The sequence below is a fragment of the Phoenix dactylifera genome, chromosome 16 (assembly GCF_051530095.1).
Source record: "Phoenix dactylifera cultivar Ajwa chromosome 16, Ajwa_hap1_PhDact_Kaust_v1.1, whole genome shotgun sequence".
Taxonomy (NCBI): Eukaryota; Viridiplantae; Streptophyta; class Magnoliopsida; order Arecales; family Arecaceae; genus Phoenix; species Phoenix dactylifera.
In genome coordinates, this window is record NC_143205.1 from 24274858 (window position 1) to 24293350 (window position 18493).

General features: G+C 44.4%; 2 protein-coding genes and 1 long non-coding RNA gene across 3 annotated transcripts; 1 reads left to right on the plus strand and 2 right to left on the minus strand.

Annotated features, from left to right (window-relative positions):
• Positions 1 to 6194: 6194 nt before the first annotated feature.
• On the minus strand, positions 6195 to 11280 carry LOC120108500 (acyl-CoA-binding domain protein). The gene is made up of 4 exons (XM_039122105.3): positions 10976 to 11280; positions 9260 to 9371; positions 6665 to 6715; positions 6195 to 6578 (listed from the first exon to the last, which is right to left on the minus strand). Exons 1-4 carry the CDS (start codon positions 11101 to 11103, stop codon positions 6474 to 6476), a joined length of 396 nt encoding a protein of 131 aa, XP_038978033.1. The 5' UTR covers positions 11104 to 11280; the 3' UTR covers positions 6195 to 6473.
• On the minus strand, positions 6961 to 7221 carry LOC148699817 (uncharacterized). Its single transcript, XR_015974185.1, has 2 exons — positions 7164 to 7221; positions 6961 to 7044 (listed from the first exon to the last, which is right to left on the minus strand). It is a non-coding gene; the product is annotated as an uncharacterized LOC148699817 (long non-coding RNA).
• Positions 11281 to 11411: 131 nt separating the features above from the next.
• DCP2 (decapping 2) lies at positions 11412 to 18243 on the plus strand. The gene is made up of 8 exons (XM_039122101.3): positions 11412 to 11798; positions 12066 to 12217; positions 13305 to 13432; positions 14579 to 14677; positions 16520 to 16672; positions 16863 to 16966; positions 17086 to 17153; positions 17953 to 18243. The coding sequence occupies exons 1-8, from the start codon at positions 11413 to 11415 to the stop codon at positions 18132 to 18134; spliced, it is 1272 nt and encodes a 423-aa protein (XP_038978029.3). The 5' UTR covers position 11412; the 3' UTR covers positions 18135 to 18243.
• Positions 18244 to 18493: the final 250 nt, after the last annotated feature.

Sequence of the window (18493 nt, forward strand, 5' to 3'; positions counted from 1 at the left end):
CCATAACCTCCCTCGCATGTCGCGCCGCTCTGTCCACCACCATCCTCGGAAGCGCGCCTCCCCTCAAATATGCCTACGTTCCTATCCAACCAAATATGATAGGACAGGTACGCCCTCAATATCCCTTCCGCTGCCAACCTGGGCCTACACATGGAATCTCTCAACACCCCCAACAGATCCTGCGCCGAGACTACCGCATCAAGCTAGGGAACCGAAGATCTCTGCCATATCTCTCGAGCCCTAGGGCACTGCAGGAGAACATGCTCGGTGGTCTCCATGATATCACCGCACGTCTCACAAAACTGAGATACCCGCATACCACGCCGAACGAGCAGACTCCTGGTCGGGAGACATCCCCAAGCCACCTTCCAGATGAAAAGTGCCACTCGGGGGTGAATCCATAATCTCTATATCCAGCCTCCTACGATTTGTCGAGCTGGCGCCCTGCTAAACAGCGCAAGAAGATCCCTGGCCCGCACCCGCGACCACCCCGTCGGAATCCAAAGAAACCTATCCGACACCCCTCCAGAGGGGACTGGCAGGGCCAGAATCAACTCCGCCAGCTGCTCACCAAACGCCTCCCTGATCATCCCCACCCTCCAATGGCTCCCCTCTGAATCCAGCAGGTCGCTGACCCTGCACCCAGCTAATCTCGCAGAGTCCACCATGGTCGGCAGACGACAGATCGGCCACTCGGTCACCTAGCTGTCCTTCAGCACATCTATCGAGCGGCCACCACCAATCACCCATCTGATCTCCGGAAGCACCGCCATAGCCCTAGCACACATCACTCTCCAGATCGGAGAGTGGTGACGCTCCACCCACCCCCCAGGCACCAAGATGCCATATTTGGCCCTCATCAGTGAGGACCACATGCTCTCAGGCTCAAGCACAAATCTGACTGCATGCCTCGTCGCTAACACCTCCCGTCTCGTCATCAAGGACTGCACCCCCAGTCCCCCGGCACTGGTCGGCTGGTATACAACCTCCCAAGCCACCAAATGGATCCCACCTCTACCGCTGCTCCTCCCCCAGATAAACTCCTTGAAAAGCTGCTCAAGGGACCTCAAGACTGCCACCGGAATATCGATGTGGGATAGAAGGTAAATAGGGACAGATGAGAGAACAGAACGAACCAGGATGATCCTCCCCATCATAGACAATGAGTGAGACTGCCAACCCTCCAGCCTGCGTCTGACACTAGTCTCAAGGGACACACAATCCCTAATCCTCAGTCGTCGACCACATAATGGTACCCCCAGGTAAGACATCAGGCCACCCTGTTCTCCCACTCCCAGAACCTCCAGTATAGAGAGCTTCAGCGCCCCGCGTGTCTTCGGGCTAAAGATAACAGCTGATTTGGCCAAATTGACCTGCTGACCAGACAGAGCACAGTAATCCCGAAGAATCTGACCTATAACTCGAGCCGACTGCCTCGAAGACCTGGCTAAAAGCAGACAATCATCAGCGAATAACAGATGGGAGATCGCCACTGCTCCCTCCACCGGTCTATAAGCCTCCAGCTCCTGACTAGTCACTGCCTGCCGCAAGAATCTAGACAATGCATCCGCACAGATAATAAACAACAGTGGAGAGAGGGGGCAGCCCTGGCGCAAACCCCCAGACGATGCGAAGAAACGGAAGGGCGTACCGTTCACCAAACTAGCAAAGGAGGGCACCCTGATACAACCCATGGCCCACCTGATCCATGTCTCATGGACCCCAAACATCCGTAAGGACTGCTGCACAAAATCCCACCTCATCCTGTCATAAGCCCTCTCCATATCAAGCTTGATCCCCATCAAACTTCTCCTCATCGGAGCTCTGCTAAGATCAAACATAAACTTCTGAGCAATGAGTACATTGTCAGATATACTCCGCCCCTCCAAAAAAGCCCCCTGCTCCGGGCAAATAAGCCTAGGGAGCACACCCCTCAACCTGATAGCGAGAATTTTCGTCGTCACCTTGTACAAAGTCGTACATAGGCTGATCGGACGAAAATGACTCGGCTTCGAAGCATCCTGCTGTTTCAGGATCAGGGCAATGAAGGTCCTCTGCCACCCAGCAGCCATCACTGTTGTGCTGAAGAACTGCTGTATAGCCTCCGTTACATCCCGTCCAACTATCATCCAATAACGCTGAAAGAACACCGGTGGGAACCCATCCAGCCTTGGAGCCTTGTCCCCCCCGAGGGACCACACCACCTCCCTGATCTCCCTCTCCGATACCGGCCTGATCAAATCAGAATTCTCCTCCTCTGTGACCACCACCTCCGGCTCCTCCGACTGCTGCCCCTCCTCATCCCTGATAACTCTGATCCTGTTCTGATGCCTCCTAATCACTGTCGCCTGGTGAAAAAATTTGGTGTTTCTGTCCCCCTCCATGATCCACTGTACCCTCGTCTTTTGTCTCCAAAATATCTCCTGCTGTTTAAGGAGGCCATCATGCAGAGCTAATAGTGATATGAGCTCCCCAACATCCTCATCTGACAGACCCCCCCTCGAGCCTCCTGATCCTGTAATCTAACAGTGGCCACCTCTGACTCCTCAATCCTCCTAAAGATATCACCCACCTCCTCTCGATTCCATCTCCTCAACCTCCTCCTCGCCAACTCCAATCTCCGGGACACCCGATACATGGCATCACCCCTCACTGGAATGCTCCACGCCTCCCTCACCATCTCCCATGAACGAGGGTAAGAAAGCCACATCTTCTCGAATCTGAATGGGGGATGCACCGGAACAAAGGCATCAGTGCTCAACAACAAAGGACAATGATCGGACGCAATCCTGGGTAAATGAGACACACGATGATCCGGAAATCTCTGGACCCATCCAGCTGTCGCACAAGCTCTATCAAGTCTCTCCCACACTCTAGCCGGACCTTGTTGATTATTGCACCATGTGAATCTGGGACCCGAGAATCCCAAGTCAATCAAACCATTTGCGGTCAAAAAGTTCTGAAATTCCTTAACCTTCCTCTCATGGGAAAAAGGCTTACCCCCCATCTTCTCCTGAGGGTCAACAATACAATTAAAGTCACCCGCCATCAATAACGGGTAGCCCTGATCAACCAACTGCGATGCCTCCTCCCACAACCGTCGTCTCTCCCTGAAATTAGTACTTGCATACACCGCCGTAAGAACCCAGGGATCATTTGTGCCCTCCGAGATCACCATAATCACCTCTTGGGCACAGACATGAAAAGTATCCAATCTACAGGACTCCAGCCTCCACGTAACAATTATCCCACCCGACAGCCCACGGGACTCAACTGCATAGAAACCCCACGCCCGAGAAAGCACCCTCCTTGCCTTCTGAAGACCCCTGCTCGATAAACGGGTCTCAAACAAAATACAGATATCCGGCCTGTTCTGTTGCACAAACCTTCGAAAAGCCGGGGCAAAGGAGGGCTTCCCCGCACCACGACAATTCCATAGGAGAACCTCCATTGATCACCCATGGGAGTGTCACAACCCACCATCCCGGGGTTGCAATCATGAAACACCACCTCATTCACAGGTCCATCACTAGCCAATTCTCCTGTGTTCACCCTTTTCACAGCATTCTTCAGTTGGTCCAAGACACGAAGGTGAGCACCACCAGCCTCCGGCTGTGCCCCCTGGCCCAAAACTTCCCCTTGTTCTGCTGCTGCTAGCGACGGTCCCCTAGGCTGCCCACTACTAGAATCCTCCCTCTGCCCGCAACCCATTCCATAGGGCCTAGAAGGATCCCCTGCATCAGGCAACAAAGGAAGCTTACCCCGTGCCACCTGTGTCGCTTCTAGGGACTCCGCAGTCGGTGGCAGGTCGAGCGGCCCAACCGCACCCCCCATCCCCACCAAACGGCTCTCCCCTTCCTTCTTCCTGGCCGGCCGTGCCACCGGGTCTACGCCCAATTCCGAGGCCAACGCCGTCACCGAGAGGGACCGGGCCAATGTCTTCCCAGTCGCCCCCACCACCCCACGCCGAGAGGGACCGCCACCTTTGGACTCCCGCTCCGCCCTAGGAGGCCGACTGCACACCGCCGAGAGGGGCGGAGGGGAGCTCTTGCTCCTCCAGCGATGGCTTCCCCCCGGCCGCTCCTTCCTCAACGAACCAAACCCTCCCCCGGGGGAGGTCGGGCGAAGCAGCCCCTTAGGTCTGGCCAGGCTCCTGCTTCGTTTCATCGGGCTCCGACCCAAACCGTCGGGATCAGTGGAGTCGGCCCTGACCCCTTCCCGAACGAGGTCGGATCCCACATCGCCCGTACCATCGCACTTGACCCCATCCCGAACGAGGTCGGGTCCCGCCTCACCGCACAACCAACCGCAACCCGAGATGGCACTGAGTCGCTCCCGCCCGAGCTCGGACCTGGTTCCAACTCAGCCGCCACGCCTGCGACCTGGGTGGAGTGACTCGGGCCGCCCTTGTTCACGCCTCCGCCGGCTTCCGAGACGTCCTTCTCCGGCGTCCTTCGGCGAGCAACCTTGGAGGGTTTTTACCACCCTTCGAGGTCGATCGGGGAAGACTCCGCATCAGCCCTGTTCACGCCTGGCTTCAGACCGGATCGGGGAGAGGTAGGTGCCGACCTCGGACCAACCCCAGGCTTAGCCCTCGTCTTCCTCCGAGCCGGCACCTTAGCCACCCGCGGCGCCCGCGAATGACCCGTGACCATCCACAGGCCGAACATCGGCAGGTCCTCCGGTTCACCACTACCCCTGTTCTCCTGGGCCGACGTCCTCGGGGACTCCATCCCGTCCCCCTGAATCTCCCCTTCTTCCGCCACCTCGGCCTCCGGCATGGAGAAAGTACAGTCCGCCATCGCATGCCCTATACGCCCACACCTGGAGCAGGGAGCCGGCAGGTTCTCGTAGATGAAATCCTGCCAGAAAACATCCGCTACCCCCTTCGATGAGCCCCTCACAAGAGTGCCCGGTTTGAGAGGAGCTGAGCAATCCAAAGCTATCTTCACCCTGGCGAATCCACAGCGCCTCCCCTGCTCTGTGACCCCATCCAAAGCCAGAGGAGTGCCGGCAGTGGCTGCTATTCGCATGATTGTCGGCTTCTTCCAGTAATCCAAGGGCAACCTTGGCATGCGAAGCCAAACGACCACCCGGCTAAGCCCCTCATCGCCCGGAATGAAGTTAGGTCGCCACCGGTCCATTGCAAGAAGCTGATCGGCCACCATTCACAGCCCGCTCGCCATAGCCGCTTCCCGATCGGCCTCGTTCGCAAACCGGACGGCGAAGAAACCGTCCATCAACAAGAAGCACTCCACATCGTATCCCAAGCGCCCCACTCTTTTGATCTCCCTCGCCACCCAGTCCGCTGGAACATACCTCCCAAGGCTTCTCACAATGATCGTGGAGTTCCGCCATTCCGAACGGTTTCCCTCCAACTCCTCCTCCGGGACGTCCACCACCTCGGAGAACCTCTTCTGCAGCAGTTCCAACACCCGAGGGGAGGAACGATAGGAGGACCCATATTGCCTCCGCGGCTCTCCCTTCGCCACATCCGCCAATGAGCGGCCCTTCTCCGCAGCCCCGGAGCCTGAACCCTTCGGCACCTCAGCTCTCCCCGTCTCCGGTGCCGCCGATCCACCCCCCGAGTTGGTCATCCCCACACACTCTCACCTATTCGACAGAATACCCCAAAGGCCCCCCCAGAGAGCGCGAACATTGATGCACCTGCTCTCTCGGGCATTGGCCTCCCAAGGCTTCTCCAGGTTTGTTTACCACAAGCTCAAAACAGAGATGGCTGATACTCCCATTTCTTGTTTTCCTTTTGGCCCTCATCTAAGGACATGAACACAATACTTGGGATTCGAAAAAGACAAGACCTTCAAACTCCAAAGCCGACGGACACCGATTGGTTGGTGCAAGGAGACTTCTGAATGGAACACTGTTTCTCTGCTGTAAACTGTCTTCTTTATCTACCAAGGACTTGTGGCAGGAGCATAATTGGCAAACCATAATTTTGAATTACAACTAAATTCTTTAATTTCTACAAATCAAAAAAGAAGGTTCATGGATCTTGCATGGCACAATGAGATGATCGATCCGCGAACCTGCTAAATAAAGCCCCCCACGTCTGTTGCATCTCACTCAGATCCTTTCAAAATTACAGAATTTTCACAAGCACCACAATCTCTCCTCTGCAGCGTACTTCTATGTAGCAAACATTTCCAACCGGCACAGAACAGCCGAAAAAGATCTGAGAACAATTGTAATGCCTGCATGTTCAAATTTAGAAGCAGAACACTTTCTGTTATAGAGTTCTAGTACAGCGTGGCAGTCCTGTTAGGGTCGACAATTCACCAAGGAAATTTTAATAGCTGCTCACCGTTCTATAAGATCAGATGAGGCAAGCTTGAAAGACTGGGAAATACGATATCGATCTTATGAGGTGTGCTTGAGAGACTGGATACGTTTTTTTTTTTTTTTGGATTGGAATGTGATATGATATCTTTAATGGCTAGGAGTACACATACTGCTTATTGTTGGTGCTGGGTCGAGGATTGATTGCAGTTGCAATGTTGTTCCTTGGCTCCAATTTGTTGTTTCAAGGACTCCAATTGCTTCTGCAGGCTCATGTTTTCCTGATCAAGATATACATCCCAAGTTAGAAAACAGACAGAAGAAAAAAGTCTAAGCAACCGTTTTCTTGTGCTAATCAAGTTAATACCTTTTGCAGCATGGCAAGCCTCTTAGTGGCGCTTGTTAATGAGGCCTTAACCTGCCAGCAAGATGCTCATTGGCCTCAACATGTAAAATGAACAGCAATATTTATTATATTAACATGTTATGGAAATGAGCATTTAATGAATTAGGAAATGGCTTCCTGCATGTTCCTCAGAATGTTTGAGCAAATAAACAGAGTACCATAAGGTCTTGTTATGGTAAATGTGGTACGCATCCAAACCATACATCTCTCATCTCAGTTCCAGCATTCGATATATGTGCATTCAAACATTCTTTACATTTTGTTTTGAAATTGTGATTCATTAGCTATTGAATCTCCACATTCACCATTCAATTCTTCACCCTGAGATAGTCATCTGAGAACTGCTCATATGTAAAATCAAAGCATAAAATCTGAGTTTAGGACTGCAAAATCTCAAGACTCGCATCAGACAAATCACAGGAAGAATGCGTAGCGGTGTTAGCAGAAGAGTCATTAATACCATAATTTCACACGCTCCATAATGCTCATATCACATCAGACATCGTCTTACTACACCTATATAAAGCATAAACTGGATAAAGCTCTTGGTAGTATCATTAACTCGATATTTTGCCGAAGAAAATCTATAATATTGTGGCTCACTGCTAAATCATGGATCGGTACTGTTTGGTAAAAATATTAAAAGGCAGAAGCATAGAGAGCTGAGGGGAAAGTTAGTAGATAAAACAGTGCGTGATATGCATGTAAAGTAAATGCATTAAGCTGGGGGACATTGAAGTAATGACCATGAACAGTAGGGTGGAAAGCGTTTGCACCCTAAAAAATAATCAGAAGAAAATGACTAATGAATGTGGGAATGGACCACATTCGAAATTTGCAGCATAGCTAGCAGCACGTGAAAGAGGGGTTTTGTTCCTCAGGAAAATCATTTTTATTATTGAGAAGCATGTGATTGTAGAGTTACATGGTCATCTTCTGGACAGCCACCATGATCATGACAAAATAATTGCATTCGTAGAACATGTTAAACATAAGATTAAACTAGTTTTCTGAGAAGGAAGAATCCATGTAAAATTCAGGTAAACCAGAAAAGTTTCAAAGCCAAACAATTAGGTATTTATATAACATGATTTGGTACACAGGTATTTGCACATCTAAATTCCTAAGAGTTCTAGGTAGGAAATATGAACCATCACCAAATAAGCTCCAGAATGTCTTTCAAAATCAACTTCTGTCTTAGTCTTACCTGATCACCACTAAAACACCCACAAATTAATGCTCTTTGCACAGAGAGACATTACCTAGTGATTGAGAAAGAAAATTAAGTCTAATAATCTCATTTTGCACATGTTTATGTTGCTTACTTTTAAACATGTGTGCTAGGTTAGCCTTAGAGCTGGTACTCTCTCTCTCTCTCTCTCTCTCTCTCTCTCTCGCCTCTAATCAGAGAATAGTCTAACATAGAAAATGTACATTAAGCTGGTGGGTTCATAAATGCAATAAACTCCTGTTTACACCACATCCTGACTGACAACAACAGCTAAGGATTAACATATGTACAGCCACACAGTGGGGCTGGAATAAAGCAATGACTAAAGGCGCTCGAACCTAGTAACCATACAGGATAAATTAATAGCTTAGACAATAAAACTTTGATATCCTTGAGTTGCACTATGGGAACAAAACTGAATAAGCTGAGGGAAGACTCGATACACTAATAAGATGTCTAACAGGTCGACTGTAAGAGATAACGACTAGGATAGGCCAGATAATTATTGAAAGCATCGACCGACCAATGAGGACTTAGCGTGTCAAGCTTGAGATCGATCGCGTATGATCACCTGTGAAGATTAAGCCATCGGCCTAATGAGAGTAATTGTGGGTGGATACCAGAATGTGAAAGTAGGGAGCAGCTGGTTCCAACTACTGGAATCGTCAGAAGGAAGTGGAGGTCAGGTGTGAACAGGTGCCAGCAATAGAAGTAGATGGTTGCCTGACTGTTTAGCAAAGATTGTATAAATATTGGTATGTAACTTTATTGAAGAGATCTTTGGCAAATCAAATACTTATCAGTTATCTTTATTTATCTTTGCCCTTATCTTTATTTATCTTACATTATCTTAGTTTATCCTTAGTTTGTGGCTCATAGTTTAGATTCATAGCCCTAGCTACCTTCTTCTTTGAGAAGGCGGCGCCTTGATAGTGAAAATCTTTGAAGCTCAAGGTGATATGACCCACAACCACCCTTACCTCTTTCCAATTTCAGACATTGGTGGCATGCACAATTGCACGACCTAGCTAGAGATGCCCGCGCTCTTCCTCATATCTTGTTCCGATAGAAAAGTTGGCCAACAACTCTCCAAGTTAGATATTCTTTAATAATTTATCAATTTAGGAAACATCAATATTTCCAAGGTTATTTACATATCATCAACTTTGTCTCTCATCTTGCATATCATCAATAGATTAGAACAGCCTACTTATTCTCCCATCAAATGCCGTTATGTCAAAGATACTCATCATCAACTAGCTAAAGTAAATGATAATTCCAGTAAGTTTTTAGAGATCCAACTATAAAAAGCTGACGAATGATACCTTCAAGAGTTCATCCTGAAACAGCCTACACTTCTCGACCTCCCCGTCATATTTCATTCTCCATTCAGCAGATTCATCCATAGCTTCCAGATTGGCACGTTCAAATTGTTTCCTGCAGAAGGAAAAACAGAAAGATACATATGTGATAAAAAAGTAATGTATAAAAAATGATTGTGAGCTCTAAAAGCAATATCCTTAATAAAATAAAAGAATTAATTACCATTACCTAGTTTAAAGAATACAGATAGCAATCAAATCCAACTTTGACTATGACTAAGCTAAAAGAAGTTTCCAACTGAGTTTCAAGGAAGCAGAATAAAAAAATTCTTATCAGCGGATGCCAACAAATTGCAGAAACAAGAATTCATTGTATAAGTCAAAAATATGAAAGAGAAGCATCATTCATAGTTAGAAGCTATATTATGTGCTAAGATATAGCTACTTTCCAAAGGCCTTGAGACAAATCTATCCCCATGAGAGAATGTGGTATCACTCGAGCAAACTTGAACAGGGGATTCTGGCATAATAACACTGGTAAATGTTTTTAGATGAAGAATCACTTCGCTGGCTCTATGTTGCTTCAAATTTAATAAAGAACTTAAAAAATCGAGGCAGTTTTCTTGTTTAGGTATCAACTTTTCATAGGCAATTTACAAGTGTTATTAGCAGCAATCATATGCACAAGGGACTAGCCTTCTTTCATGAGAAGCAAAGAGTGTCAATGCGAAAGAGGCAAAACCCTTAAAAATAACAATTCAGCATCTGAGTAATCACTCTTTAGCTAGGAGGTTTGCATTCTCATCAGTGAAGCAATACACAAGAGGCAAAGGGGAGCTATATCATCAATTCAATCGGCCAGATATCTAGTGCCATCTAGATTAGATTACATTCCATCGAGAATTTCCTCCTGAGATCTTGTTACTAATGTCTTTGCATTTTTATCTTGCACAACAAGAGCAATGTTGAAGTGGTTGATAACAAAAGTCGGCATGCCTTTATTGCACAGGCCTCTCATGTTTTTCAATGACTTGTTTCAATATGGGCAGCAGAAAGGAAGCAAAGTAGATAAATAGGTGCTACACTATTCCTATCATAGACTGGGCTCATCATTTCCAGTTTACATAACGGCGAAACTAATAGAAATTTGACAAAGATCAAAGGAGGCGAGGGGGTTGGGCTGATCTTGGGAGTCCTACTTGTTGCGTTTTGCTTCAGCACAAAGGGTGAAGGAGTTCATCCTACCATAGCGAGAAACGGTGGGTCCAAAAATTACAAAAAAAATCCTTAAATATTTACGACGTCTAACAGATTGACTCCCAGAAGGATTAAATTGTCCTAGAAAAGAATCAGATTGTCAAAGATTTGGCCAAAGAAGAAGGAGACTCCTTTCCAGTTATTTCGGCATCGAGGTCCTTCGAGTCACATGCAGAGGAGCAACGGGTAGATCCGGATCGCAAGAAATGGATAGCAGACGGCACTGTCATCTTTGCCCAGCCCAGATCCCCTCCCGATCGCCTGGATGCAATAAAATGGAAACGCACAAAAAAAAAAAAGATCCAGGTTTCGTTCATGCTAGAATGTCCGAAGATTTGAGACGTACATCGATCTGCAAAACATCACCAGGGATAGGAAGAGGGATTTGCAAACAGAACCGGGGTGGGGGGGGGTGGAGAAAGAGACGGGGAGGAGAGGACAAGAAGAAGGGAACCAACGGACCTCAGGACTTCCCGATCGTCGGCGGAGAAGGACTCGTTGTCGATGGCCCAGAGGCGGAAATAGATGGCGACTCCAAGAAAGAGAGCCACGACAAACCCCAGAAGGAGGGTTCTCCTCCGCGCGCCCATCTCCGAGCCCAACGATTGAGAAGTCCGATCCCCCAGAGCCACCGAAGAGGACCAGAAACCCCCCACCCGAGCTGGGCCGGTGCTGCTTCGCTTCAGAGAGTTGCAATATCAAACACCCAACGGCCTCCTTCCTCCTCCCCTGCGAGACCGGCTCCGTGTGAAGCCTCTATTGTTCAACCAAGGCGCCTTTCCTACTTACCCCCTGTATTTAGTAAATGTACACGCTGCTGCTGCTGCGCGAATCGGGCTAAGGAAAGGCGAGGCGTGCATCGTACAAAAGCTTGCGTGTCTTTATCAGAAGTTACGCGAATGACCCTCCGTTGGGTTGCCCCAGGCGCACATTACGCAGGCGGCAGAATCGTCCGGAAGAAGACCGGCTGGAGTCTGCAGGAGGTCCTCCCTCCCACTGCAGGACCAAGATTCCACCAAAAACAAGCGCAAGCAGAGGGCGCAGGAAGATCCGCGTTGCAGCCCTCAAGTGATCTCGGGGATCCTCGAAGAACAAGAAAGGAAGCCCGGTCTAGGGTTTCATCTCATCGTATTGCTCTCCTCGCGCACCTCTCTCTGTTCGTGCTTCAACTGGTCTTGTCCTTTCTCCTGGAGCGGCAGCGATCGATGGCCGGGCTGAATCGTTCATCGAGCAATCCCATGAGGAATCTTCTTCCCCCGCAGGAGCTCCTCGACGATCTTTGCAGGTGCCGTGCTCTCCCCATCCCCCTTGCGTCTAATATTTATCAGGAACGATGAATAGCCTTCCCTGTGCCAATTATGATTTTGGTATCAGCTGATGTGCCTGAATAACCGATGCTATCTTGCTTCATGTTCTGTAGCGTGATGATGAAATACGCCCATTTTTTGTTTCTCCTTTTTCCGTCCTTTGTCTGGGTCATGAGATGTTATTCTAATCTGACCGGTAACGACCACCAATTCTTCCTCGATTAAAAAGCTGACTTCTCTTGCAGTCGGTTTGTGCTGAACGTTCCCAAAGAAGATCTGGAGTCATTCGAGAGGATCTTGTTTCTCTTGGAGCAAGCTCATTGGTTCTACGAGGACAATGCAGTCGAACATAATCCATCACTCAAGTCTCTCTCTTTCAAAGAATTCACATCCCTGAGTATCCTGCTCAACCACTTTGTTTTTTTCCCCAGTGTTTCATGCTGGAGTATGATTGGTTTTTACTAGTACCTCTGAGTGTTGATCACTTAGCTTTAGGAAGGTTTACCAGTCATTCTTAGTACTCGGTCTATCAATTCATTTCCTTTTCAGTATAATGAATGTTATCGCACCATTGGGTTATGGTACTGGGAGAGGTAGACCTTAAAATTGTAGGAAAGGAAATTGTGCTGGATTATTTAACAGGAATTGATGGCAGAGGAAAAAATTCGGAAAATCAATTAAACACATCTTGGATGATGGTGCTTACAGTGAGTAAGGGTTGTAGCTAATTTTGGTAGCAATGTCAATGAAAGCAATTCATACAAGTGGCCATAAATCATTTTAGTCTTGTAAAAATGTAAAGATGTTGCCATAACTGTCAGAATGTTATATGGTTACATCTTTGTGCTATTGTGCATGCCCTCACATTCTACGAATGTTGTCATGGAGAGGAAAAGAGCTACATATGTGGTCATCCATGTCAAGACACATTAGTTGAAGCAGTACTTTTGAACATCTAGTGGGACTGTATTTTGTTCTTCTTCTCCAAGGATTTATTTCTCAAGTCATTGTAATTATGTCTTGATTTGCCCACTTGAGGAAATTTGCTTGTGTCATATTATTTTTTTTTATTTTTATTATAATAAATCTGATTGTGCTTGTAAATTTTCCGTTGCACTGATTTGTTCAGCTATCCAGTTAGTTTGGTCACAATTGTTACTGCACTTTAAAGCACATGCACGTGTGCGCATGTGCATATATATAATAGAAATCAGTCTGCCTAGCCCCATACTGTTGAGTTTCGATTTTTAGAAGTTGACTGTTTTTGGCATTGGCAGTAGCACATTGCTCGTCACTGTTTAAGCTTGAATAGCACATTTATTTTTTCAGACAATCTCTATATTTGTTAATGGTTCATTCTTTTTCATATCATTTACTCTACAACTCCAAATATAATCTAAAGAATATACACATCAAGATGCTAATTAGTTATTTTTGAGTTGATCTTAGTTTATCATGATATCCATTTCCTTAATGGCTTATAGTGTTTAATAGTTGTGCTGCTCTGAGACCATATATAGCACATATTGATGACATATACAAGGACTTCACTTCTTACAAGTTTCGAGTTCCAGTAACGGGGGCCATCATTTTGGATGAGACTTATGAAAGGGTAAGCTTATGCAGATAAGAGGAGCTTGTAGTAGCTTGCTTTTTTAGTTCTTTGTTGTGTTTCTTTAATCTAATTATACATTTACCATTATTACTAAAATGTGCCTTGTATTGGTTGCTGCACCTATATCAACAGCATCATCCATGCACATATTTTATGCGCGATTTGAAATGCCCAGAATTCATCTTGAAATATTGTACTTGGTGTTCCCACACAATCACATACCCTTTTAAAATAGAGGAACTTAACAGCCGGTCCTTTCTTTGACTGGACTTTAACATGCTGTCCTTTGATCATTAGCATTTCATTTTTTAGTCTTGCACACTTATACGAGATTTGCACACACTTAAACATGCATTGCACACACCTATACTGGTTCTTGTACCCAATTATATTGTTCTTGCATACAGTTATTACCATCCTGTACTCACTTATGTCTGTGTGTATCCAGTTATTTATAACTGTGTATACTTATAGCTGCTATGGACCTGGAATTAAAGAAACTTTGAAACTTGGAGTGGGTGTTAAAGTGGATTAAAAGTTACAGCCTGGTCAATGGAGGGACGGGCTATTAAATATACCTTTAAAATAACTAAAAGCTTCCTTTTATTTTTTGATCATTTAGTCATGTGGAAGCTTTTGAGCAGTACTTTCCTCTGAGTGCTGCTGAATGCGACATATAAATTTATACAGAACTGTTCTTCTGTTGAATTGCCTACATAGTTTATTTCAAATTTTATAAATGACACTACTTACAGAAATCTGTGGCAATTCGTATTTTCTTATCTGTCATCAATAAGCTAATTATTTCTTTAGAAATGGGTATCATGTTGCTAAAAGCTGATTCATATTCTTCTACCTTTCTGCATTTTTTTTAACATAATCAGTTTACTTATTCCTAATATGCTGGTTATGTTACTTTCGAGTTTCAACAACCAATAGGTTTCTTTCTTCCTAGTAGTTTATGCCTGAAATAATACATCATTGAAGCATGCTTCTAAGTTCTCATTTTGAAGTAAAGTTGCACACACACGTTGACATAGAAGTAGGCTTATGATTCGTTGGCAAAGAAAAATCCATATTATCTGATCTCTGTTGAAGATAGATATCAACTTGCCAAAAATATCCATGTGATCGTTTTTGCAGTGTTTACTTGTAAAAGGCTGGAAGGCAGGAGCAAGCTGGAGTTTTCCTCGTGGTAAAAAGAGCAAAGATGAAGAAGACCACACATGTGCTGTTCGAGAAGTAAATATGCCTATTGGTTTCATCTCTTTAGTATTAACCAATATATACCTGAAAAAATCTAAATTCTCATGCGGAGATGATTACTTATTGCTTGTGCAGGAATTGAATTCATTGGTATTGTGCTTTCAAAGGGAACCTCTAATTGAATTCACTAGTTTCTGATATGCAAGGCTTCCCTTAGCAACATGATTAGTTTATAATAATGTCACTGAGTACACAAGCAACTAAAGTTGCTTGAATCTGTTTCAATAGTTTGTTCTTCTGCTTCTTCCAACTGCTAGATGCAACCTCCCATATCCAGATATCTGTTCCCATCTTATGCTTTTAATTAAAAAAACTGCGTCTACTACTAAACAGATAATAGTGACTAACTAGACACAGCAAGTAGGTGCCATCTTCAATAGAGAGAGGCCAGATTTGGTCTTTGTTTGTACTGTTTCGACTTGTTTCCTACCAACTGGTGATGACAGGTTGTGCACTGTGATGGTTTGGATGTATTCTTGTATTTTTATGAACTGATTTAGTGAACAGCATCTACCTTCTTATTGTTTTATGTATTTGCATCTGTGCTGCTTCCTTGAAAATGTTAAGGCATTATTACTCTAATTCCGAAGAACCAAGTACTAGATAAGACTCTGAGTATTTTGATGAATCCCTACCGTATTCGGATAAATTTTGGTATTGTTATTGTTGTTGAAGACCTTTAAGGAATACTTAATGTTCTTATTTTTGTCGGTATTGCTGTTCTCTCGAATTCATTTATCTGGTTCTAATTATAATAGTTGGAACTTAATCTATTTGCCAGTGTAGAGGCTGTTCTTTAGCTGATTATGCTATTTTTGCTTAGCTGTTCTTTTAGAGTTCACTTCCTAGTTTTGTTTCTTCTTTATTTGCTTTTTTTTGTTCTTATTTACTTTTTGTCTAGGGCTGCTAATGGGTCGGGTTAACCCATGACCAGACTGGTCCTGACCTGCTAAGACTTGATCCATTTTGTATTTGAAGACCCATGGGTTGGGCGGGGTTCAAATTGGACCCAATCTAAATTCCTGTTTGGATTTGGCTCTTGTACTTTCAACTCAACTTAATTTGACTTAAACGGTATATCATCCAGGTCTTGTTTGGATCAACAAGAAATGGGTCCAACCCCATCTGAACCCTATAAGGCTTGATCCAAAAACCTGGATCATGTAAACCTCCTTCATTTTAAATATCTTTCCCAATTCATTGAATGAACTTTCAATAAGCCAATTCCTCCTTTTTTCGACTAAACAACTACATCTCCTCTCATCTATTTTTACTTAATTATACTTAAACATTTATATTTCATTGTTTGTTTTGATGGATTCTTATATTTGTGTGTGTGTGTGTGTAAGAACTTAAGAATGATTAATTACTTGGACAAAATTTAAAGTTTTTAAATGAAAATTCAACTTTGTTTTGGCTCTTTTTAGTTTTATTTTAATTGTTTAGTGATTTTATATTTGGTTATCAATTATTATATTTTAGCTATAAAAGAATATTTTGATGTTTGACTCAAACTGCAAATCTGACCCTACTTGGTCTTGACCTAAACCCTAGTATTTTGGGCTGGGTCATAGTCATACTTGACCCATCCTAAGCTGAATGACCTGCTGGGTCTAAAATTTCTTCCATGGACACGGCTCAACCCGACCTAATTAGCTAATAGATTGGGTATGGTTCCAAAATCATGACTTAAATATGAAATTAGGTTGGGTCGGGATCAAGCATGCCATGGTCTGACTCGACCTGTTTGCAGCCCTACTTTTGTTGCTCTAGTCAGACACTCTTACTTACCTGCTATTATTTAAATGACCAATGCAGGTCCTGGAGGAAACAGGTTTTGATGTTTCAAATCTTTTGAAAATGGATGATTATATTGAGGTTGTAATTGGACAGCAAAGGGTTCGACTTTACATAATAACAGGGGTGAAGGAGGATACTGTATTTGCACCTCTAACTAAAAAGGAGATTAGTGTATGTAATTTTGTCATCTTTTGGTACATCTCTCGATCAAAAGTACTTCTATCAATGTTTTAATAGATCACAGTTGGTTGAATATTTCTGCATGGCGGCATGATTTTCTCTCTTTCTCTTTTTTTTTTTTGTGGGAGTTTAATTATGCGTGCCTAATGTAGAAAAAAACCCGCTCACTTGCTGTCTGCAGGAAATCTCATGGCACCGGCTGGATGAACTTCAACCAGCTGGTGATGATGCAATATCACGAGGAGTGAATGGCTTGAAGCTTTACATGGTTGCTCCTTTCTTAACGTCAGTATCTGATAAATTTTAGTGTGTGAAATATGTGCTGCTGTATTTGTTTATTCTCTTAACAGTTGTTTGCAGCATCTTTAGCCTAAGTCCTTTTTTTTTCTCCTGACTGTTTGCAGAGCTCTGAAAACCTGGATTGCATCACATCCTCCTCCCGCATCTCAGAAATCAGATGCATCTGCTAGAGGTTTGGTTGCCTATTCTGCCTCTCCTCTCAAAGCTCAAGTATTGGAACCAAGAAAATTGATGCAGTGCATGTTTTTCTTCAACTAGGAAGCACAGAAAATTAAAATCATGTATTGTCTGTACTGTGTATCTATATCGCATACTGATACTCGTCGGATGGTTCTTGGATACATGTTATATATTGTGTTTAAGTATCTTATTTTTTAAAATTTAGAAAACGCTCTGAATACTTTCCAGATACATTTTAGATACTTCTTTGGTAGCTACATTAATGTCTGATGATGTGCCTGTAAAAGTTAATACTACCATGAAGTACGGACTATATTATTTTTGATAACCTATTATGTTCTATCATTGTTATTTTATATACATATGTGCATACACACATATTTACATATGTACATTTGCATCTATACACATACATGCATATACATATAGATGGACTTGGCTATACTCTAGTGGATCTCCACTCAGATCCGGTTAAGTCTAAGACCGGACAATGGGTGTTTCATATTGATGACTTGGTGCTGCTGGATATGATCTACTACCTTTAAATTGCTTCCGTACCAAAAAATCATATTTATGTGTGCATGCATGTATGGATAAAATAAATACATACAAAAGTACATGTATTATATATGTGTATGTGTATGCCTGTACATATGTATATTGCTTGGTATATTCTACTGCCCATATTATGTCATATCCATATCCATGCTTCCTAGTTCTTCAAGGTACCACGGAGTCATTTAATTTTACACATTACTCTTTCTGATGAATATTGCTTTATTCATGGCTAGGCACATGCGTGTGGAAAGCGAAGAACAATTCCGGAGGTCCAATGACTACTGAGAACCCATTGGTCAGAGTGGGATCTGAATCTTATAATGCTGACAATGCCCCTGGTAAAAGCTTCAGAAACTTCAGGTTTGATACTGATAGCATCATACAGTCTATAAAAGCAGCTTTCTCTGCCAATTAAGATGTATATATATGACTGTTAAGCTATACCGCATGTGTATGGTGTAGTCATTTTTGTATTACTGCATGGGGCATTCTGAGTTTTGAGTAAAAATAGTTGTGTTATTCAAGCACGGCTGCATGAATTTGAAGGAGTGGAATTGCTGAGCCTTTAGAACAATATAAGGTTGTGGTTTGCGGTACACACTTCCTTGCATCTCACCCAGTATCTTGATTGTTGGTGCAAATGGTAATGTGGTACATTGAAGATACCCAGATCCTTGCTCCGGAACAGCGCCGCATGGTTCTGCATCTTTGGCAGCCGTTTGGACCTTCCCATTAAGTGATGGACTATATCTTTTTGTGCACCCAACTGGATCC